This window comes from Lissotriton helveticus, chromosome 3_1, assembly GCF_964261635.1.
Source record: "Lissotriton helveticus chromosome 3_1, aLisHel1.1, whole genome shotgun sequence".
NCBI classification, from domain to species: domain Eukaryota; kingdom Metazoa; phylum Chordata; class Amphibia; order Caudata; family Salamandridae; genus Lissotriton; species Lissotriton helveticus.
Genome location: NC_136061.1, coordinates 1,168,316,439 through 1,168,340,157, shown reverse-complemented (window position 1 = coordinate 1,168,340,157; position 23,719 = coordinate 1,168,316,439). Strand labels below are relative to the sequence as shown.

Genomic DNA, 23,719 nt, shown 5'->3' with positions numbered 1-23,719 from the left:
TCACTGTGCACGGACCTGCAAATAACCCTGCTGGAGTAGGTTCCTGATCCCCATGAGATGCCTCCCAAGGTCCTGTGCCCTTGGCTGTCATTATTTGAGCCCCTCATGTGCAATCTTAAAGTTTGGAACTCTGCACACTGGACTCTGAGAAGATAACTTTTTCAGCAGGACTAACCTGGTGCCTGTATCTGGCCAGTGCACCATCACGGTCGACCTCAACTTGTGATTTTTCCCCAGTCTAGCGCGACCAGATGACTGAATGGCCCGCTTTGTGATTTTAGGCGCTATAGTTACTGAAAACCTTTAAATTGAATATCTCAGGTTTTACTGATTGGATTTTTGTTGTTCTGGTCTCATTATATATATTAAAATTTGCTCAATTTTTCTAAATTGGTTTGGGATTTTTGTATTGACTTTTCAGTTTATTACTGCTTGTGTATTGTAAAAAACGTAACACAGCCCCTCTAAGTTAATCAAGGGATTGTAATTTTTGCACTTAGCGAGTCAGGACAATGTGAAAGGGTCAGCAAAATAACAGGAGAAGAAATGTGAAGCTGAACTGGGGGGAAAAACATGCCTGCCCTGAGCTAAGCCATGTTACTAAATGAGATGAAATGATATGCAGGCTAGCCATTAAGAAATAGTTGAGGGGCATCATGAAGAGAAAAGAGATTAGAGATTTTCTTTAACAGAGGACGTAGTGTGCTGGAAATGCACCAATGAGCGAGCCTGCCCAATATCAACTTATTCTGTTAATCTAGTTACCTGTTGGTTGTCTGTATAATAATGGGCCCCACTTTAGGCTCAAAAGGGGAGGGGGAGTCTTGTGCTGGAACACATTTGCAATGGGTTTATATTTAGATGAAATGGAATGATGATCTTAAGCAAAAGAGGTGTTTTCTCTCTTCCTAACCCCCTTTCCCTTTACATTGTCTGGGCCCATCCTGCCAGATGCTAGCGTTCAAATGTTGTATCCAGAAATGTTGCATAACGGAACTCTCAAAGATGTGCCTTTTATAGTGATTTGTTGACTGTTGGTTCATGGTGCTGATTTGCTAAGAATTGCTTGTCAATGGATTGCTTACTCTTGAAATAAAGACAATTTAAACATACAATTGTATTTCTAATTAACATAATTTATTTTTATTTTTACATTCAAAAGTTGTACTCTTGCATTAAAAGTTTGTTTTAAAAAAACCTGGGTTTGTAGCTGTCACCATTTGAAAGTTATCAATTACTGAGAAAATTATTTTATAAGAGGGCTAACTCTGGGCTAGTAGGGTGTTATCCGCTGCATTGTGACTCGCAGAGGTCACACTGAAGACAATGATACGCTATGGAAATAACACAGTGATTGTGTTTTCTCAAAGCCTGCATAAACAACATAATTTTATAATTGAATGGAAGTTGAATTGTTACATGGAAAGGTTACATTTCACTGCCCATTAATAATATAATTTCAAAGTGACCACATTGTATCCTTGACAACATTACACCAGTCCCATTTTAGAAGGGGCTGCCCTAGTAGGGGAGGGAAAGCCAGTTCGAAACATAACTGAATCGAGGAGGAAGCCTGTTAAGCATCGCTTTGATAAGTTCAACATGTATATGTTGAAAAAAGTGAAAATAACGAGTATGCTTAGGTCATTATAACTTTTGCGGTTGAATTAAGGTTCAAATGAAGTAGACTTGGAAGCATGCCAGTCGAGTAAAATCATAGATCACAGACACTTATGTTCCGAGTGGCAAAGACGACTAGGGAGGAGAAGGTCGGCAGAAGAGAGTGTTACTTGAGATTAGGCACTGATTCGAACCCCACCAAGTACATTTGTTTACATTTTTAATTGATTATCCAATGAAACAAAGAATGAAATTGTGAAGCAACATATAACCTAGATCTGTAAAGTTCATTCAAATGTTTAAACATGCAAGTTTATTTCCGAACATTTTTCAGCCCAGGTATCCACCTCTCCATCTTTCCAATCGGATATAAAAAGATAGCCTCATTAAGAGAAAGGTAAAATAACCCATGCAACAAATGTTTGGTGTACTTCCGAGGTTTGACGTAAACACAAGCAAAATGCTCTCATGTTTTGCTACAATTCGTTTCCTAAGCCTTCCTAACGCTTCACAGGTAATCCGAAATTATCCTTCTCAAGCCTATGGTTCTTTGCTAATGAGATTTTTAAAGTATTAACACGGATAATGGCACATGTTGTTTCTTTGTGTTCAACACTTTTTTGGCTATATTGGTGTCTAATTTAGATTCAAACTTTCATAAACCTTATTAAGGCGCATTTTTAGAACTGGCCTAGAGACCGCTTTAACTGTGGAGTCCGATTCCCGTAATCAAGAAAATAATAATCATAAATAAAAACTTTGGACATACATACATGAGCTTTGGGTCAGCAATCATCATCCACTGGTCTGTCCAACTCAACTGTCAATTACATTTTGCTTTTACCCACCACAGCATAGAGTAATGGGTCTTCCCTCTTAAGCTATTTGCTCTCTTGCACTGTGAGTGAAGGCATTGTTCCTGGTCACATTGCACACCCTACTAAAGAAAAGTGCACTTTAGTGCCAGGGCGGATATGTCAATACTTTCCTTTGACAATGTTTTTTTCTTTCTATGCTTTATTCTTACGTTATTTTTTAGCCATCCTTGTTGGTCCTAGGCTCACAGCAATCTAAAGCCATCAGTACCTTTTCTTTGCACCAAAAAGGTCATATTTTTTGGAGAACCATTAAAACTATAAACTCTTCCCATGCCTATTGTACTAGCAATAGCCCGGACCCCTCTATTTAAACTATATGTGCCCGCCATTTTTTAGTTAATTTTCTTATTGCAAGAATATGGCCACCACGTTTAGATGCTGTCAGATTTTCTTTTTTATTTCTTTTTTTGTAGCACATGCGGGCAATTAAAAAACCAATTATCGCACAAGCTTGCAAAGGACAAAGTAATGGGCTTTGCCAATACTTATACACTATTATAGCAAAACTGTCCTCCAGAATATACCATCCAACAATAGCTATGCATCATCAGCCTTTACTTATTTTCGTGTTTTTGTAAAAAAATGTATTGAAATAAGCAGATAAAACAGATGCAACAAATTCGGCATGGTTATTTCAGCTTCAACAAGAGACTTATCCAAATATCTCTATAAAATCGCAGTGTATATATACAATATTAGATAAGCTGATTGGATTTACAGTACAGTAGAAATAGGCACCCAATTCATTTATTAAACCTTTCTTGCGCTTAGTGTCCTTATATGATAAGATATAGGGATATATTAATAAGTTAAGAGATACGACACAATCTTTTTCATCATTATATAATTTCAATAATGCATCTAATCATATATATATATATATATATATCTATATCCTATAAAGTGCTTGTGCGTGCTTTAGAGAAAATAATATGCATTGTTTGGACGCACGTACTTTAGAGAAGTTACTATTTATTATTTGGAAGTAAGTCCGGACGTAGATTTCTAGATCTTTATCATAAATTGCCAGGATGCGGCAAACCTTTTTAGGCCCCCAACCCTACTAGCATATGCATTCTCAAACTTTTGAGTTCGGATCATTTTGTTATACCGTTCCTGATAAGTTGGTGTTATATTAGTCCCGCAATTCTGGGGGATCAAGGAGCAAGCAACTAAAGACTTAATAGTTGTAAATAAATCCGCGCCTTTTCTCATAAATTGGCATTGCCTTTGGGTGTTAAACCCACAGAGTGCTACCCCTACATCAGGTTTTACAGAAAAGGGATGATGAGAAGAAGCTTCAGATGTGATGAGGGGGCGATAATTAGCCGCCAAGTACAAGACTTGCTTTAGTTCCATGTACAGCGAGTAAAAGCGACTAGAAAATAAAAGAATGACGCAGTTAGTACCTCCCATGACAATCTTGTCAGAAGCTAGCTCGTTTAAAAATGGAGCTCTAATTATCACTTCCTTCACGCTTTCAAAACTCCTGCTAACAAGATTTTCGCACCGAAAACAATTTACATTTTCACTTCTTTTAAAAATAAAGAGATTGGGATTCATTGCAGATTTAAACAGAGTCGTGCAAAAAGATAAACTTTGCTTATTTAACCTTGGTTGTAGCAGACCTGAAGGGCAAACTTTCCCCAAGTACAATTTATCTTAATTTTATGACAAAGGAAGTTGGAGGGGTACTCACTTCATCGGCTATCATGCACCTGTAAGGAAAAAAAAGAGGATGCTTAAACATCGAAGCATTTACAGTATTATTCTCTACAAAAACTGGTTATTGCAGAAAAAAGCTTTTTTTTTTTTAACAAGGAGATTCGTTATTTTTTCAAGGTTGTTTAAAGAGCGGATAACCAGAGTATTCCCACCCATTGTTCACTTTGACAGTTTTTGGAATGTAACTTTTGCCAGTTGTTCTTTATAACATGTTGCTGTGGAGGACAGCACTAAGGGCTGATTACTGTCCCTTCCACCATAAGCTTCTCTACAAACTCCATTGAGCTCTGCTTGCCTATACACACAAAAATGAATTCCAACTCGTTTCATCCCAATTCAGAGAGTCTTTTAAAATGCTAACACCAAAGCACACACATCCACTCTTAGGGCGTCTTTACCTGCCATGAGGCTTAGAAGGCTACAATAAAGGCTCCAGCGTCAAGGTGGCTCGTGTTAGGGAAGTTTATCGAGATATAGGGGGTCTCTTGGTGTAGAGCTACAGCAACCAATGAACATAGATGTTAAAAAAGTTCTATGCCACAAGCTTGGAAATAAGAAAATAATATTTATTCAATTGTATAACAAAAAAGAAAATGGGAGTGGGAAACATGAGACAACAGGCAAGGGAATGAAAGGAGAAAAAAATACAACTCAGACATTTAAAAAGAAGTGACAAGTAACAATGCTACAAAGTTTACGTCACACATTTTTGGTACCAATGCTAACTTATAAATTAATGATATATGCAATAGTCATGGTACTCCCACTCCCATTAAGTTCCTTTTTGTTATGTGGTTGCATAAATATTATTTTCCAGAATCCCAGATGATGAAGCATGCCACCTTGGTGGGTAATGGGATTTCGTCCTAATTAAAGGACTCCTTCACTAGTGACTAGTTATCTCTGCTATTGTCTTTTGTGGTGCTCTTTAAGCACGCTAGACCAGAGGATTCTTTGTGTTTTGTAGATGCCAACACCTGCCCTGAGGCCCATCTGGCACCAGAATATCCAGGAAATTAGATAAGCACGCAAGAATGGTGGACTATCAGGCAAGTCGCACCCCTATGTAGTAACCATAAGGGTAAGTAGCCCGTTGGTGACTACCCTTCACTCTCATTAACACCCCTAAATTGAGTATTTAGGTGGCCCCCTAACACCAATAACTTATATTCTGCTGACATAAGAAGAAGAAGGACCAAGAAGAGCTGAAGAAGTGGGAACTACGGCGAAAAACCCTGCCTGCCTACCTGCTCCTGTCCCGACAATCTGACTCGTCCTGCAGTTGCGCATCCTCCAAAAGCCTTGGAGGGACTCACGCACTTCAAAGCCGTCAGCATCTTCCTTGAATGCTTTTGTCTAATTAGCCAGCATCTGGTTCACCATTCTGCTGACCACCAAGCCCATCGGCGCAGTAGCCGCCTAGGTGGAGGTCACCTTGCCACAAGAGATCAGATCCGTGTCCCACTAAGTGAGAAGTCACGACCAACAGGAGCCATCCTGTTCCAATTCCCGAATTTCCGGACCTGTTGCAGCAATCAAAGCTTGCTTGAGTTCAATCCAGACTCCAACGCTGCAAAGACAGAGCTGCCGACAAGGTACCTTCAGCATCATAGAGGCCAGCATCAAGAGTGGCCCCGCTGTCCTGTTTTCTCCCACTCTGCAGGGCTAACCGAGAATCATGGTTACCTTTGACGCACAGGCACCAGTTGACCAAAACCCTCTGCACTCAAGCTCCCCGGCCCCAGTCCACGACAAACAACGCTGCTCTGCTTCTCCCAGGACCCCCACAAACCGAGCCCCTCCGTTGAGAGCTCTCGGACTTGTCCCCCTCTCCAGCCTGTTCTTAGGTGACCCCCATCTTTTCCTACAGTTTAGTGCACAAGGCTACCAACCCGTCCAGCACCTCCGCACCTGGACACTCCAGGGCAGGTAAACTCGAACTGCTGGTGGTACTTTGGACACCTTGGCCCCTAGAACCTTGAGACCTAAAGGAGACCCCTGAAATTTGTATTTTAAATACCTGTATGCAGTACATGTTCCTTTCTCCATAGGAAAGCATTACAGTGTAAAATGCATTTGAGTGTCATTCTTTACTTAGCTGCAAAAATTGATGAACTGAAAAGTACTTACCCATATTCGAAGTTCTCACATTTTTTGCCACGTGTTTGGGGGCTGGGGCATTGCCCAATGAGGAGGGCCACCAGGTTCCATTCCAGACTAAATGTGCTCCACCAAAAGGAAGAATCCCCGACTTGTCTGCATTTAACTTCAGACAGTGGTTGGACATCCAGGCTGCCATTTCTGAAAGACAGCTAGTGAGTCTGATCCTTGTGTCATCGTGTCCTTCAAGACTGATCATTAGTTGAGTGTCGTCTGCATAAGAGCAGATACTGATGCCCCATGTAGCGCTGATTTTAACTAGTGAGGACACGTAAACATTAAAAAGAGTGGGGCTCAAGGAAGCTCCCTGTGGTACACCATATTTGTTTGGTACTGGGATTGAGGAAAAGGTGCCCAACTGTACGGTTTGGTGGAACTCACTGACATGGAGAGTATAGCTCTCTCCAACGCTGCTTGGTGATCTTGTTTATGCAAATCCTCTCTGAGGCCTTGAGAAAAGTAGCCTCTGCATCATCATTGATAATGACAGCAAACTGGACCCATGTCTTTGTCTCTATTGGAGAAGCAAACTGTCACAATTAAGATTCCTTCTCTCTGCACTTCGGAAACCTTTGGAGTTGTTCTGAGTCCCATTTGGCAGATTTGATAGGGTGCCACTTCGAATATGGACGGCTACGGAAGCACAACCATGTGAGCTTTCTCTGGGGCGACTCCCTCCAGTGCTGAGGCATGATTACTTTCTTTACTCAATAGTGGTAAGCAGGTGACTGTATCTGTTAAATAAGAACCCAACCAACGTTGGGGGCGCCATGTCGTGTAGTTCCTACTAATCCATAGGATCTGCACGTTTATTGGACAACATAGACTTTGGGTGAGGTGCACAAACTGTTTCGGGGCATCCCCGCAGGATGTGTTGGCCTAGAAACCAGCTAGCTAACAGTGTCATTGTAAGCCCGCCCTAACCTTACCAGGAGCTGAATAGTTTCTGGCAACCACTGAACATGACAACCTTGACCCCTCAAGGGATCGTGGAAACAAATCAGAATCTTTTGCTCAGTCACTCATGCTTTCCTGTGCTCATAGAAATATACAGAATATATATTCTGGTATAGAATACATGTACTGCGATAATCAGTAGACAGAAGAAGATGAAAGTGATTACATGCTCCAAAAGCATAAATAGTAGATCCAGTTCTACCATTGTGTTAAAACAGTGCATCTATGCAGGCATATAAACAAGGCAGTAATCAGGCGTACTCCTACTATGCGAAACCTACCCAGCGTGTGCCTAGAGTGTGTGTAGGTGAGAAGCCAAGAATCCCCCCTACGAACGATCCAAGGCCATTACCTGGCGGAAAAAAAGAATGTAGGAGTCTGTCTTGGTCACGAACTGGACACCCCCTCACTGAGAGGTCAGACCGCTGCGTGGAGAAGTCTCAGCATGCATGGACCCTCGGTGTCAGCTGAAGGGCCTCCTCTACTAATCTTATGGAATGCTATTTATTTATAATAGAAAGCAGTCTTGCTATGTGCATATAGATTAATGATGTTATGGATATGCTGACAGCCCAGTCTCCCCATGGATGAAGATAGAAATGACATTTGTACACAGTGCAAAGAAGGGCATTCTACAGGGTGTTCGATGCATCCTGATAATGTTGTGCGGAGCTAGATGCGTAAACTAAGTTGTTTCAGAGAAACTACTCCAACATTGTAGTGCAAAATTTCACGGCAGGAATGGTATTGGGAAAAAAAGGACAATGTAAGAAACTAGCAAATTTGCTACATGGGCCTAGCCCTGGCACATAATAGGGTTACTTATCCCTCATCTCATCACCAGTTGTAGCGTCCTCCCCAGGCCGGGTATTCGCCAATGAGTACACCACACACGAAGCTTAATATAACAGGTCTTTATTGTTGTGTGTGTAACTGCGAACTCAACATTCTAAACCTACATTCAATTCAGGGGCGCTAGGTGGCGCACTGGTGAATGGACGCCTTCCTATAAGGCTCTCCACAACCTAGCGATACTTATCCTTTAAAAATCCTTAAATCGGCTTCCAACTGGGCTGCATCGACTCCCATCGGCTCGGGGGGTCTCCCGACGGCTCCGGTCCAAGTTTGAAGCTTATCGGTAGCTGCAGGCGGATTTGAGGAGCACTTATACTTTCAGCGGCGCTGCCTGCGGTGGGAGCGACGCGGCTGGGCGGCCCGCCAAACTACGCGAGACGGGGGATCTAGCTGCGGAGGTTGGGCCTCAAACGGCGCGAAAGACTGCTCGGCCTGGAGGTAGCGGTTGGAGGGACTACTTTCTCTCCTCTACACCCGACGGAGGCATGCACCGAGAGCGCTATCCCTGGGATCACAGGCGCTTAACTGACTGCTGAGCTGGAGGTCCTGGCGGATTTTGGACCGTAATCAAGAAACGCGCCTGGTATCGGCGGCACCCTGGGAGAGGCCCGCCAGCTGACACGGCCGTTACCAGATCGAACGTAAGACTAACGGCTTTTGCGGTGAGGCTTGGGAGGCGACCACAGGGCTTGGCTGGATCGGGTGGTGGTGCAGACATTGGCATGCATTGCTCCCCCCCCCCCGCCCTGACCACGCGTGAGGCCTGCATTGTGCTGTGTAGCTGGCTGGGGAGCTCCTTGGCGGACGCTTGATCACAACGCCATCCTGGATGCACGGTACTGGAGTCACTGCTGAGTGCTCCTATTGAGATATACTTGTCGCTGGGAAGTGGAACAGGACACAGACCGAGGCATAGTCTGCACTGACTCCCCGCCGCATAGCACTGGTTCTGGACCAGCTGGTGCGCAAGTTGGACTCTCAGCCACGCGAGGCATTATAGCCTGGGCCGTGTACTCGAGTGTTTTGGGAACACGCCGATCAACATTGTCTACTAATATCCCTTGCTATACTGACAGGGGTGTGCGCAGTGCATGACCCATGGTTATATGGTGCTGGGCCTACCGACTGCAGACTTAACCCCTGGTGTTGGCGTGCGGGATTGTGCCCGTGTGAGAACTGCTGGGACTGGTCGGAATTAACTCAGACGCTGCAGGTGCTGGGGATCGGCCTGCGTCGGGCACAGAACTCTCCTTTCCTCTTCAGACGTGCCGCACTGGTGCACTATTGGACACACGTACGATTGATGTGCTGGGGCCTGGGGATGTCAGATCTGCACTCATAGGGTTCTCTGCAGCCTGGGTGCGATACTGGGAGTTCACACAGTCGCACACACATGGACGCACTTGCGTGGCTGAGACGGCAGGGAGAGTGCTGTCACCAGGGGTGCTGCAGGCTACGACTCCTCTGCTCTTGCTAGTGGCAACGATGGGGAAAACGGATACTCGACAGCCCAAAATCACGTTTGACTCTGCCAAAAAGACAACTCGAGCTGGCCTAGATCAGCAGCAACAGGTGAACGCTGGCGGCACCTCCAATGGTCAGGCGTCTACCTCCCCGGATCTCCAGGAAATCCTCTGGGAAATGCGCCAAGGGTTTGCGACCATCGCTGACAAAGTCGATAGGATGTCGTCTCGGATGGATGCTGTTGTCCACAAGCTGGATGTCCATGAGGGGAGGCTGAAGGAGGCGGAACAACGGGTCTCGGATGTGGAAGATACCTCAACGCAACATATGTCGCAACTCACAAGGATGGACAATTTGCTGCGCATAATAGCGGCCAAGAACGAGGATTTGGAGGCGAGAAGTCGGCGTAACAACATACGCATAGTTGGTGTTCCGGAGTCCACAAATGTGGGGAAAATGGAGGACTATGTGGAGAAACTCCTGCTGGCAGCGGTTGGCCCGGAAGCCTTCTCGCCCCAATTCATCGTGGAAAGAGCGCACAGATCCCTGGGACCGATACCCAAACCAGGCATGAATCCGAGACCTATCATTGCTCGCCTCCTAAACTATAGGGATCGGGATGCAGCCTTGCGGGCTGCCCAGAACTCCAAGACACTCTCATTCGACGGCAACAACTTCACCATTTATCCGGATTTCACGCCTATGGTGCAAGAGGAACGGTGCAAGTTCTTGGATGTAAAGGCCAAACTACGCAATTTACAAGTGGATTATGCGCTGCTCTATCCGGCTCGCCTGCGGATCACGTATCAAGGGCGCCAGAAATTTTTCACCAAACCACAACAGGTGGAAGATTTCATAAAGCATTATAAACGTGCGGCGCGATCAGGGGGAGATGAGGACGGTCATCCTGAAGAACGACGAGACGGAGGGGATGATGAGGAGCAGTGACCATCTGAACATTGAGACTATTGCAGAACTGAGTCCTGTATGTGAGTACCTGCCCATGACTGAGATTGCAACTACAATTGTATGTGATACCTCCCACCTGATATTCATGTTGAGATGGGATGAGATTTGGCTCTGGGAAGGCAGACATAGATTCTGATCGCTGGGTACCCCCTCTCTCCCACCAGCCGGTTCACGCTACATCGAGTGGTGCTGGTGGAGTGGAGGGGCTATTGTGTTGCCACCTGGAATGCTACCTGACGGGAATTACCCACACAGTTCACATTGGGATGGGGTATGTTTTCACCCTGGTTTTCTGAGGGCATTGGGGTGGGATGGGGAGGGAGGAGAGACTGGCAAGTTGGGGGTGCTTCAGTGGGAGGGCGGGAGGGGGTGGACGTGCGACTGGGGGTTGAATGAGTTGGTTGAGTGCGATATACACAAACGAGTAGAGGAAACAATCGAACTGTATGGAATGGGCCTGTGCCGGGTACTTATACATGATGTTGTCTTACGGGAAGCCTACATACGGGCTAAGCGCTATAACGGATTGTCAGACGAAGGGCTGTGTGGCTGTAACATGATACAAACATTGCTCAGGCATGGGGTGATCCTACAGACTGTTAAGGGTGCTGTTGAGGGGGGCAGGGGATGTTAACAGATGCACCTTCCTGTCGTGGAATGTACGAGGTCTAAAGGATGCCCGCAAATGCAGGCAGTTGATGGCATATTGGGATAGGCATACGGTGCAAGTGGTGATGTTACAGGAAACTCATGTTCCCCCGCACACTGCATCCACTTTCGGTAGTCGATGGGCGGGTGTTCGTGCTTTTTCGAACTACTCCTCGTATGCTAGGGGTACTGCTATCCTTATGCATCGTGCCATCCCATTTACATTGCAAGGTCAACGAATCAATAAGGAGGGCCGTTATGTGGTGTTGTGGGGGAGATTGGGTAGGGATACAATTACCATTGCCAATTGTTATGCACCAAATGTGGATACTCCGGATTTTTTTACCATGTTATGGGGTATTGTGCTGGATGCTGGATCGCGTCATATCATCTGGGGCGGGGATTTCAATGTTGCCTTAGTCCCAGGAATGGACAGAGCGGATGGTCATACAATGTACCATCCCAAAGCACGAGAAGTCATCAGAGGTATAGTGGATGATGAAGGGCTTGTTGGTGGGTGGAGACATGTTCATCCTGGCCTACGAGATGGTACACACTACACTTCCTACACTGGTACATGGGCTAGAATTGATTATTTGTTTGTATCACAACATCTGGCACCACATATATTAGATGCACAACACCTTCCCAGAACGCATTCTGATCATTGTCCGGTTCTGCTAACTGTGGATATGCCTGGGTATGCTAAACCACGACCGCCCTGGCGATTACAACCTGACGTACTTGTGGATGCGGTTTTTCGGGAGGAACTTAGGGAGGATATAGAAAACTTCTTCCCCCGTAACAAAGATACAGTTGTGAGTGTAGAAACTGTTTGGGAAGCCTTTAAGGTTACGGTGAGAGGGTGGTGCATCGCTAAGAGCTCAGGAGTTTTGAGGGACATACAGCGCACTCTCAGCAGGTTAGAAGAGGAATTACGAACACTGGAAAGGAGCATGGTGCAGGGTGATGTAGGGACCGCACAGCAGGAATTTAGAGCTAAGCTCTCCGAATACGAGGCAGAAGCACAAAGAGAGGTTCACTTCCGAGGTAAATATTGGAAGGCTAGAGCATATAATGAGGGTGGTAGGCCGGGTAGGGCACTATCAATGACAGTTCGCATGGCGCGTGGCACTAATACTATCTTGGAATTGCTGACAGCTGACGGTGGGGTGTGCAAAGACTCGGATGGCATACTTACCACTCTCCAAACTCATTATCAGAAGCTCTATACGTCGCACGCCACTGAAGGCTTCGATCTGGATGGCTTCTTGGGAGATATTGCTTTATGCTGGCTAAGCGATTGCCATAGACAGTTTTTAGGGGCGCCCCTGGAACTAGACGAGATCCGCGATGCCATAATGTCCCTCAGTAATGGGAAAGCGCCTGGCCTAGATGGGCTTCCCGCGGAATTTTACAAATGTTATGTGGATATCATGGCACCGGTGCTGAGAGAGGTGTTTGAGGATGCTTTGGAGGTGGGTGTGCTGCCGGGATCTATGAGGGAGGTTGTCATCACGTCTCTACTTAAGCCGGGTAAGGACGCCACGCAGTGTGATTCATATCGTCCTTTGTAACTATTGAATTGCGATGCCAAGATCATTGCCAAGGTCCTAGCCACGCGACTTTCCTTGCTTATGAATGCGCTCATATTACCTGACCAATCAGGATTTGTTCCCGCGTGATCTACGTCAAATAACCTCCGAACAGTATTCTCCTTAATCCAAACCGTTAGCCCTGATATACCTCTCGCTGCTATATTCCTTGATGCGTCTAAAGCGTTTGACTCGGTGGAGTGGGGGTATCTATTTACGGTACTGCGGAAGATGGCCTTCCCCCCAATTTTTGTAAACTGGGTGCAATAACTCTATACGGCCCCGAAGGCAAGAGTATTGGCGAATGGGCTCTTGACGGATGCCTTTGCTATAACTAGGGGTACTCGCCAGGGGTGTCCACTCTCCCCCTTGCTCTTCGCCATAGCGATAGAGCCGCTAGCCTGTCGCATTCGACAGTTGCATAAAGACAGCGCCTTTAATTGCTTTCAGCGACAACTCTCTATCTCGCTGTATGCTGACAATGTCACACTCTATGTCAAAGAGCCCCAGGTTACTCTGAATGCGTTACTGCGGGAGTTTGTGTCCTTTGGGGGCCTGTCAGGGGTCTCAATCAACTGGGGTAAGTCCCAGCTATTCCCGCTGACGCCTGCTGTCACAGAGTTTCGTTGGACTATCCCTTAGAATGGTGTTCTTCGGATCTGCGCTACCTGGGAATACAGGTTTCGAGAGATAAGGGTGACACGGTTCGGTTAAACTATGGCACAGCCATTACCAAGCTGACTGATTTGGTGACTCGATGGATCAAATTACCTTTATCCATGGCAGCTACAATTTCTCTCATAAAAATGGTGGTCTTGCCTCGTTTTCTGTATTTATTTCGTAACGTCCCATATTACCCGGGTGCTTTCTTCTTCAAAACACTACGATCTGAACTTATACGATTGGTTTGGGGTGGCAGACAGGCGCGTCTCAAATGGGCGGTCATGATGCAACCTTACTGCGTGGGGGGGTTTGACATCCCCGATTTTGAGGTTTATTATCTTAGCGCACAGGCACACTACCTGTATTACTGGATGAAACCTATCGCCTTTATGCCACAGATAGCGGCGGAAGACTGGATAGCCCACCCGCTACCACTGGGGGGGGGGGGTGATACATGCCCCTATATCGGTATTGGAAATGCAGGCTAATACAGTGACGTGCACTATGGATGCGTGGCAAAGGATAGGGAAACGATTGCAAATATCGCTGTTATATACGGCCCGACTGCCATTATTGTACCACCCGCACATGGCGCTTTTCCAAGAATCGGGCTTCCGTAACATGTGTAGACGGTTACATATCCACACATGGGGTGATCTATTCCATGATGGTATGTTTCGTTCCCGAGAACAGTTCTTTGGGGATCACACGCCCACTCCCTTGGAAGTGTTCTATTTTATGTGGCTGAGAGAAGGCTTGAAGGCCTTGCTGCCTGACTACCCACGAGAACCCCCCAGTGTTGCCCCGCTCACGACTGTACTGAATAGCGCAGATGGTGCACACCTAGTCTCCAGCATATATAAATGCCTCCGGAAGGAACTGCCAGCTGTGGTGGGGACGGCCAAGACACACTGGTCGCAGGACCTCGGCAGGGAGATCACGGAGGATCAATGGGAGTATTGCTGTGACCTGTCGGGCACAGTGATGTCCAGCTGTCGCTTTAAAATCATACATTCCAAATTCCTACATAGGTTATACTACACGCTTGTTAGGAAGGTCAGGTTCAAACTGGCTGTATCGGATAGATGCCAGCGATGTGGTCAAGAGGGGGCAGGCTTCCTCCATTTAGCGTGGGAGTGTCCACAGGTGATGGAGTACTGGGCACAAGTTTGCGAGGCAGTTTCCCTTATGATAGAGGCTACACTGCAACTTGATCCACTGATATTCCTGCTGGGATACACGGCACAGATAGCGAGGCCTGTTCGGAAGTATACTAATGTTGCACTGTTACTGGCGAAAAGGCGACTGGCCTGTAGATGGGGAAGGGGACGAGCCCCCAAATTCAAAGACTGGTTACAAGACATGATATACTGTCAGGAGCAATATGGGATCTTCTCCGAATTACAACCTGTAGCATCTAGGCCAGCTGACATATGGGGTCCACTCCAGGCATATCTTCTACTACTTGCAACACAGGAGACAGATGATACCAGGATTGACGGGGTTGGAAACGCAACCCTCCACGGAAAGGTCAGAGTAGGCACATGTACTTCGCATCTGGGAAGAATAGAGAGAATGGGATTATGGTCGTTCTTAGTGCTATGGAGTTTTCTGGCAGGGGGGACTATCACCAGGCATGTATCCCGTAGCACCGTAGGACTCTGTCTCCGTGACTGGTACACAGGGTTGCAACATAAGAGCATACTGAGCTGAAGTACGATTCTCCTATGTATCTCGAATAGCTGCTTCACATATTTCTCATGTAGCCAGGGGTGTAGGGGTGTGTGACTGCGCTATGTGTCGAACTAATCTACACTGACTACATTTCTGTTTCATACTGCTCCACAATATCCTCTTCATAGCCACTACTTGCTCGGATACTGGCCTGATGTCGGCTCTGCCGCGGAAATGCTAACTCTCTACTATTGTGATGTTCTATACGTCCTCGCAACTATGATATGCTTTATCTTGACAACTCTGCATCCTCATGGTTGAATGTGTATCGCTGCCGGCCTGATATGGTTGTAGGCACACTGCTGTGTATATGAGCACGAATTTCAATAAAGGTTTTTGAAGAAAAAACAAAACAAAAAAAAAAACCTACATTCAATTCACTACACTCTAATGCTTACGTCACAGTTCTACGTAGTCCATCAGGAGCCACAATTGTTTGTCTTTACAAACTCACACAACACTACAATCTAAATAGGCAAGAAGATGCTGACCAGATAACCAAAATGATCAACTTTACAACAGAAAGACAGAAAATCTCACTCTTTTGTCGCGATTGGGCACTCTATGCAAGGTTGACTCCAACATATTGCCCCATACTACCCGATTGTTAGAGCCCTCTCCACAATACTCATTAAATAGGGATGTTTTTTCAACATAAATTGTAATTTTAATTGCATTTATATTGTGCTTTCTACTACTGAAGAGGCACAGAAGCATTTTTTCGCCAAGTAGCACACAGTAACATCTCCCTTGTCTTCCGATTCCTTTGATACCCCAAGTGGTGATGATACTCCAAATTGCCTGGCACCAGTTATCCTTATAACTCCACAATTCTTGAGGCAGTGATAGGGCTTGGATCTGTTACAAATGTCTGTTAAGCCAGTCAAGAGATCGCCATAACTCTTGAGCAAACCTAGCAGACTACAGGGTCAATTATTTCGCCCGAACTGCCCATCTTTGAATTTTGCTGTTTGGTTTCTGAGCTTAGGCATTATGGATATCCAGATTTCCCTCAGTCATGCATGGATATTTTAAAAGAAGCTAAATACCCTTCGACTAGGGCTTGACGATCCTTCAAATGAAACGGGTTTTGATTATGGTATCAACTGAAAAGCGGCAACCTTGTCAACTGCGAAGAGGAAGTGACAGGGAATATACTTACTATACCTGGCCCAATTAAAATTTCAATTTTCTTCCATCAAAGTCTACCTTGCAGCTATTAAAGCTTTCAGAAAAGGTCAAATTCAAGCCTCCCGTTCAAACTTCGTCATGAAAACGTCACGGAGGGCCTGAAAAAAGTATTTGCACTCACGAGAACTCGCCCTTCTCCTTGGGTGCACAGTTTGATTTTTTTCAAAATGAATGGGTCCACTCTTTATTGCGATTCACAAGGATTCTTTACAGCACCTTTCTTGGAAGACTGTCTTTCCAGTGACTATCAATTCAGCTCGTGGGATTAGTGAAATTCAATCCCTTTAATTCAATCCCTTTCAGTTGTTGAATCTTTTACGGTCTTTTGTACAGATACGACTGTTAGGAAGATATCATTATTCCTTACTCCCAAAAGGAGTTTCAGAATTCCATATAACTAGATCATTACTCTCAGGTTTCTTTAGCTACCCATCTCCTCCTGCAGAGCATTAATTAGACTCCCCCGATAGTAGGAGAGTCGTTAATGTTCTGTCTTGATAAAACAAAGACTTTATGCAAATCTAACTATTCTGTATCGAATGTGATCTAATTCGCCCGGTTCTAGAGACTTGGGAACAGCCCATTTCTTTCGACCGTATCCTGTATATGCCGGTCATCAATTGGCTGATAAACTGCCACCAGGGAAACCTGTAAACCCATTCCCCAAGAGCTCAAACATCCACCACAGTCGCCTATTCAAGCTTCTTTCAGACATATGCAAGGCAGCCACGTTGAAGTCACTCCACCTTTTCACAAGACACCATTACCTTGAATCTGATACAAAAGCTGAGTAGTGTTAGCAAGCAGCCCTTCGGGTCCTCTCTGGCCAACCCTGTAATCAAATTTCTCAGATTAAGACCCTGTTTTATTCCTTCTGCCCAGGAGCCTCAAAGGTTATAGACATTTATTAGCATGCTATCCTGTTCTAAACTTTATGACTATGGATGAAGTTACTACCAGGCAAACAAAATAGTTACTACTTTGTAGTCCAGGGTATGCATGTAGGAATCTTCATAGATATTCTAAATGACTCTCTGTCCTCACTGAATTCTTCTCTTGGACACCCCGTTTAAAAACATCCAAATCTTAATCCTGGTCTCCCCTATTTGTCTTCAAAATAAATGAACTGACGCTCTGAGGCAACAGTGAGTACAAGTCACCATGGATAGTGGAAACCTATAAGCCCATTCCCCAAGAGGAAAAACATCCACTACAGCCTGGCTGCCAAAGCTTCTTTCAGACATCTGCAAGGCAGCCACGTTGAAGTCTCTCTACGCTTTCATAAGACGCAGAATCCTTATTCTGATACTAAAGCGGACTGGTGTTGGCAAGCAGATCCAAGGTACCTTTGTGGTTGAACCATTGGAGTGTTCAGAGATATTTTGTCGCTGCAAATGCCAAATGTGAAAGGACTCTCATTCTGAGGCTAAACAAAGCCTATCCAATAGCTCTACTGCCCCCTTCTGTGCAATAGCAGGAGTGCGCCCTTGCACAGTGCCTAGGGTTCCATCTTGAGAACAATGTGAGCTCCACACCTCTTGGATTCAAGAGAGGGCTTTTTAATTATGGTTGGACTCAACATGTACAGCAGCGCTGTGCTCCTTACAAAAATAATGTATCTGACGGCACCCGGTATTTACTGATCATTAAACATTGAATGCAATCTTGCAAAGTAGAGTGGTGCAGAGAGCAGTGGAGTAGAGTACAGTGGTGCAGAGTAAGATAGAGTGGCGTAGAGTGCAGAGTAGTTGGCTTACAGTGCTGTGGCATAGAGTGTATTGGTTCTGAGTAAAATCGTGGTTAGTGTATTGGTGTAGAGTGCAGTTGTTTAGAGTGGCACAGCGTAGAGTGCAGTGCCGTAGTTGCATGGCAGAGAGTGCAGTGTTGCAGAGTAGACTATTGTAGAGTGCAGTGGCATAGAGTGGTGCAGAGTACAGTGGTGTAGAGAGCAGTGACTTAGGGTACAGTGGTGTGAAGTAGAATAGCTTGGGGTAGAGTACAATGGCATAGAATGTAGTGGCATAAAGTATTGTAGAGTATAGTGGTGTAGTCGAGTGCAGTGGTGATTGGCATAGAGTGCACTGGTTTTGAGTATAGTGGTGTAGAGTGCCATTGAGTGCAGTGGCGTGGAGTAGATTGTTTCAGAGTAGAGCGGAGTGGTGTAAAGTGCAGAGTAGATTGGCATAGAGTGTAGTGTTGCACAGTAGAGTGACATACAGTGGACCGGCGTAGAGTGCAGTTGTGCACAGTAGAGTACTGTGGGGTAGAGTACATTGGCATAGAATAGTGTGGTGTAAAGTGGCACAGAGTGCAGAGTAGAGTGCAGTGACACAGAGTAGAGTGGTGCAGAGTAAAGTGGAGTATGCATGGTGTAGTTGCACACTGCCACTACAGACAACACATCTTCAATTGAAATGACCATACCATTTGCATAGACAAAGTCTTACTGGTAAAAGTATACAGCGCACAAAGGATAATGTGTGGAAATTTCATCACTTAGTGTCTTGATTTGTTTTGATTGTATCAAAATATTTGTTGCCATCACACTTCGGGATTACAAAACATGTGCTTAATTTGTGCTTTTCTAATTTTGATATATTCTGAAATATGTGCACAGTTCATTTACAGGCATTTAAATTATGTTGTGTGCTAAGAAAAAAATAACATTGTACATCCTTCTTCAAGCACTCCCCAATAGCCAGCATGTTAAAAAAATAAAAAAAATAAACATTTTAAGTGCAACACTTCAAAGCCAGAGTTTATCGAATGCATCTTTAATCTACTTATACTTACTTCCTTTATGCATCTATAAACTTTCCATTTACTTATGGATATTTACATATTTAAACATTACTCGCTAAAACATGTATTCACTAAGATACACTTAAGTCAGTTATACAATCAATTTACAAAAAAACATCAATTTAGATACTTATTTACCCATTTATTCTTCAATCGACCTTTAGATATACATATATAAAAAATATTTATTTTTCAGAAAGACACATTCACTGGATGATGTCATCAGTGATGTCATTTGAGATGTCATCAGTGATGTCATGAGCGATGTCGTGAGTGATGTCACTGACCATGTCATGAGTGATGTAATACGTCATCAGCAGTGCATTGCTGTAGTTAGCTGAACTATAACCGGGAAATTTCAATGGTTTTGTATGAGTGAAATGTTCAGCTAACTATAACATGTGTGAAACCTATGTTTTTTTCAGTGAATTTCTAAGGTTTTTTAAATGCCAATTCCGAACTATAACGTGGCTGAAACCTATGGTTTTTTCAGTGAATTTCTAAGGTTTTTTAAATGCTAATTCCTAACTATAACGTGGCTGAAACCTATGGTTTTTTCAGTGAATTTCAAAGGTTTTGTAAATGATAAATTTTTAAATGAATTAATTGTTATTTTTTTACACTGATTTACTACATTGTTTTAAAGTATTTACTTTTAGATATTTTATTTTTAAAATTACATTACACATTTTTTAATATAAATTGATTTTTTTTATTAGAAATATTGAAATTGTAATATTTTTATTTTATTTTATATTTTGTTAATTTATATATATTTTATATAGCAGGCAATGATATCCTATGGAAGGAAAGTCGAGTTACCGGTAAGTACGGTTAAAATTACTTTTCAGGAACAGTAGTGAGCTGAAAGATGCAGCACTGAGGTCTCTCCTGATAACAGGTGAGTAAATCAGAATTCGTAGTTCGGCTGATTTTAGAGGAATATTTGTACGTTTCAAAAATAGACACTTAGAAACTTTTCTTGTGAAAACCACACAATAGATTCCTATGGAAGGAAATACAAGTTACTGGTAAGTACACTTAGATTTCCTTTTCAGAGTCCGTACGGGCTCAAAGATGCAGCACTGATGTCTCTCGCGATAACAGGTGAGTAAATCGGAATTCGTAGTTCTGCTGATTTTAGAGGAATATTGTGCTCAATAGTGAAGGAAGGGTGCGGGGCCTGAGGTGACGTGTGCAAACACGCCCTCTGGCGCGTTTTAGGTTGCGGAATTAATTCCTCTTCAATCCTGAGGTCCCCTGTGAGCCAACTAGCCCACCAGGTACCTCCGATATGCGCCAGGGAGTTGCGTTGCAGAGAGGTGTTCAGAGGGCACGCCCCCTTTTTACAACACACTGCAAAGCAGCTCCGTGGCGCTTACAGGAGGTACCTGTTGGACTAGTTGGCCCCTAGGGGAACTCTGTATTGAAGAGGAATTAATTCACCAACTTAAACCGCGCAACAGGGCATGTTTAAACACATATCACCTCAACCCCCGCCCCCTACCTTCACCACTGTGTAAACGCGCCCCGTAGCGCGTTCTAAGTTTGGGGATTAAGTCCCCTTGCATACTGGGGCCAACTAGCCCACCAGGAACCTCCAGTATGCGCTAGGGGGCTGCGTTGCAGAGAGGTGTAAAAAAGGGCATGGCCTAAATACACCTCTTTGCAACGCACCCCCCTGGCGCGTTTGCAGAGGGGGAACTAATTCCCTTTGCATACTGGGGGCCCCTGGGGGCCAACTAGCCCACCAGGAACCTCCAGTATGCACCAGGGGGCTGCGTTGCAGAGAGGTGTAATGAGGCCAGCCCCTTTGTACACCTCTCTGCAGCGCAGCCCCCTTGCGCGTTTGCAGAGGGGGAACTAATTCCCCTTGCATACTGCGGGTCCCTGGGGGCCAACTAGCCCACCAGGAACCTCCAGTATGCGTAAGGGGGCTGCATTGCAGAGAGGTGTAATGAGGCCACACCCCTTTTTACACCTCTCTGCAATGCAGCCCCCTGGCGCGTTTGCAGAGGGGGAACTAATTCCCCTTGCATACTGAGGGGTCCCTGGGGGCCAACTAGCCCACCAGGAACCTCCATATGCGCCAGGGGGCTGCGTTGTAGAGGTGTAAAAAGGGGCGGGCCTCATTACACCTCTCTGCAACGCAGCACCCTGGCACGTTTGCAGATGGGGAACTAATTCCCCTTGCATACTGGGGGTCACTTGGGGCCAACTAGCCCACCAGGTACCTCCAGTATGCGCCAGGGGGCTGCGTTGCAGAGAGGTGTAATGAGGCCACGCCCCTTTCTACACCTCTCTGCAACGCAGCCCTCTGGCGCGTTTGCAGAGGGGGAACTAATTCCCCTTGCATACTGGGGGTCTCTGAGGACCAACTAGCTCACCAGGAACCTCCAGTATGCGCCAGGGGGCTGCATTGCAGAGAGGTGCAATTCGTCATTTTTTTATCGGCAGGGTACGCGTACCCTATGCGTATCCCGTGATTTTAAAAGATATATATATTTTTGGGGGCCTTGGGGGTCCTTGTGGGACCCCCTGAGCAGGCCTAGGGGGTCAGGGTGTTTCTATCCTGCCGCCTTCTTGTGTTTTTCGCGTTTCTTTTTCTGTTTTCTTGTGCCTCGGTTCTACTGAGGCACAAGATGGCTGCCAACACTTCCTGGTTTGAAGTGTTGACAGACAGTTTACAGCCAACTAGCATGCAGCTCGTGCTCGGAATGGTACGCGAAAATGCCTCGGATAGTACGCGTACGGTACAACTTCGGATATATATCTATGATTTTACTTTTGATTTTCTCAGGAACTACTGAACGGATTTACACCATTTAACAAAAAGCACAATCTACGGACCAAACTCTACCTTTTTGCCAAATTTGGTGTAATTCCGTTCAGCAGTTCAGGCTGTAGCCGCGGCTAGAGGTCCCTATGGAAAATTGCATGGGGAAAACACGTTTTGGGACCCCCTTTTTTCTCGCCCCTCGCTTCACGAATCACCCCTAAACTTTCAGGGAAGGAGTGGAACTGAGCAGGCCATCTTCTTGGAGAATTTCACGAAGATTGGTTAATCGGCGCCAAACTTATTCCAAATAGAATGTTGTGGATTTCCTATGGAAACTAGGTCCTAACTATAACTACCTACTGGCGACCGTCAGTAGGATATATATATATGACTTCTGTGAATGCGAGGCAAGAACGTCAAGGGCACCGGAGGAGGCACTTAGCATCTAATTTTTCCTGCATTTTAACTGTGTTGGCTCTTTTAGACACTGCCACATATCGCCATTTCATTTGGAACTCCACAGGCAGCACTTACCTCTACAATGGATTCTGGGGCTTGTAGTTGCGATGGTCTGCAAGCAGTGTGCGGTGATTTAAGGGAGGGGGTGTGTCGACCCTAAACCAATGGGACAGTGGTGGGGGCAGTATTTAAATGTGAACCAGTCTCCAGGATCATTTCTAAGGCATCAGGCCGAAATGCATCATGCCGATTCTGCTATTAAAAGTGTCTCCAACGTTACCCCCGCTGTGGCATCTGCTTCTTCAGTCATGGGAGGAGTTCCAGTCAAATTATATATATATATATGTATATATATATATATATATATGAGACACACACAGTTCGGCGTGCTCAAGGCACTTTACGCAGCAGGCTCCCGGCGGGATCGCCAACCCCGTCAAAATTCCACACACCTGGTAAATGATCCGTAGTGAAGGAAAGAAACCAGAGCCGGGGCCCAAATGTTGAACTGTGCTGTATTTATTCAGGCACACGAAAAAAACACAACCCTACGCGTTTCGAAGCATAGACTTCTTGCTCACGGGTAACATTGTTGTGGGCGGCCATTCAATTTAAAGTGATACAAAGTAAACAAACTTCCGTGCACGTGATCGGAAAGTGAAATAGACAAGTTACTACATTTTAGCAAATATGTCCACGTTTGCATGTCTACATATCTGAAGACTTACAGCATAAATCTCGGGATTTAACTCAAAACAATCACTAGTACATTGATTGAAAATAAATGCAAAAATAATTGCAAAAATAATAAGCAAATACCGCCCAAGTGGGCAAAGTTCATATTAATGCTGTGATTTTTTGAAGAACCATGTGTATTAACAGTTCGATGGTGTGTAGCCCATGTGGGCACAAACAATCCCGTTGCTGTATGAGTCCTCTGTAGAATCTGTGAATCAAAGGACAAGAAAAATGCACTAAATTCTTTTCTTTTTGCAAGTCTATTGATCAACATGTAATTAAAAACTTTAAAATCCAAAAGAATGAAAATTACTCAGAAGGTAGGCAGAAAACAAACCATATGTACACTAAGTTTGTAAATGGACAGCTAGCTCCTCACCCATATTATGCCCTGCGGGGTGTGTGGTATTGTATCGGATGATGTAACGGGATTCCAACTTACGTAATTCCAACAACCTATTGCCACCCCTCTCATTATTTTC

The 23,719-nt window shown here is 45.0% G+C and overlaps 1 protein-coding gene across 3 annotated transcripts in view; it reads right to left on the bottom strand.

Annotated features, from left to right (window-relative positions):
- Positions 1-23,719, bottom strand: part of ZRANB3 (zinc finger RANBP2-type containing 3) — a 929,924-nt gene that overhangs the window by 478,869 nt on the left and 427,336 nt on the right. For all 3 annotated transcript variants that reach the window (XM_078681806.1, XM_078681805.1, XM_078681807.1), the window contains one exon: positions 4,198-4,216. In XM_078681806.1, coding sequence (XP_078537932.1) covers positions 4,198-4,216 — 19 coding nt within the window. The remainder of the gene's footprint in view (positions 1-4,197; positions 4,217-23,719) is intronic.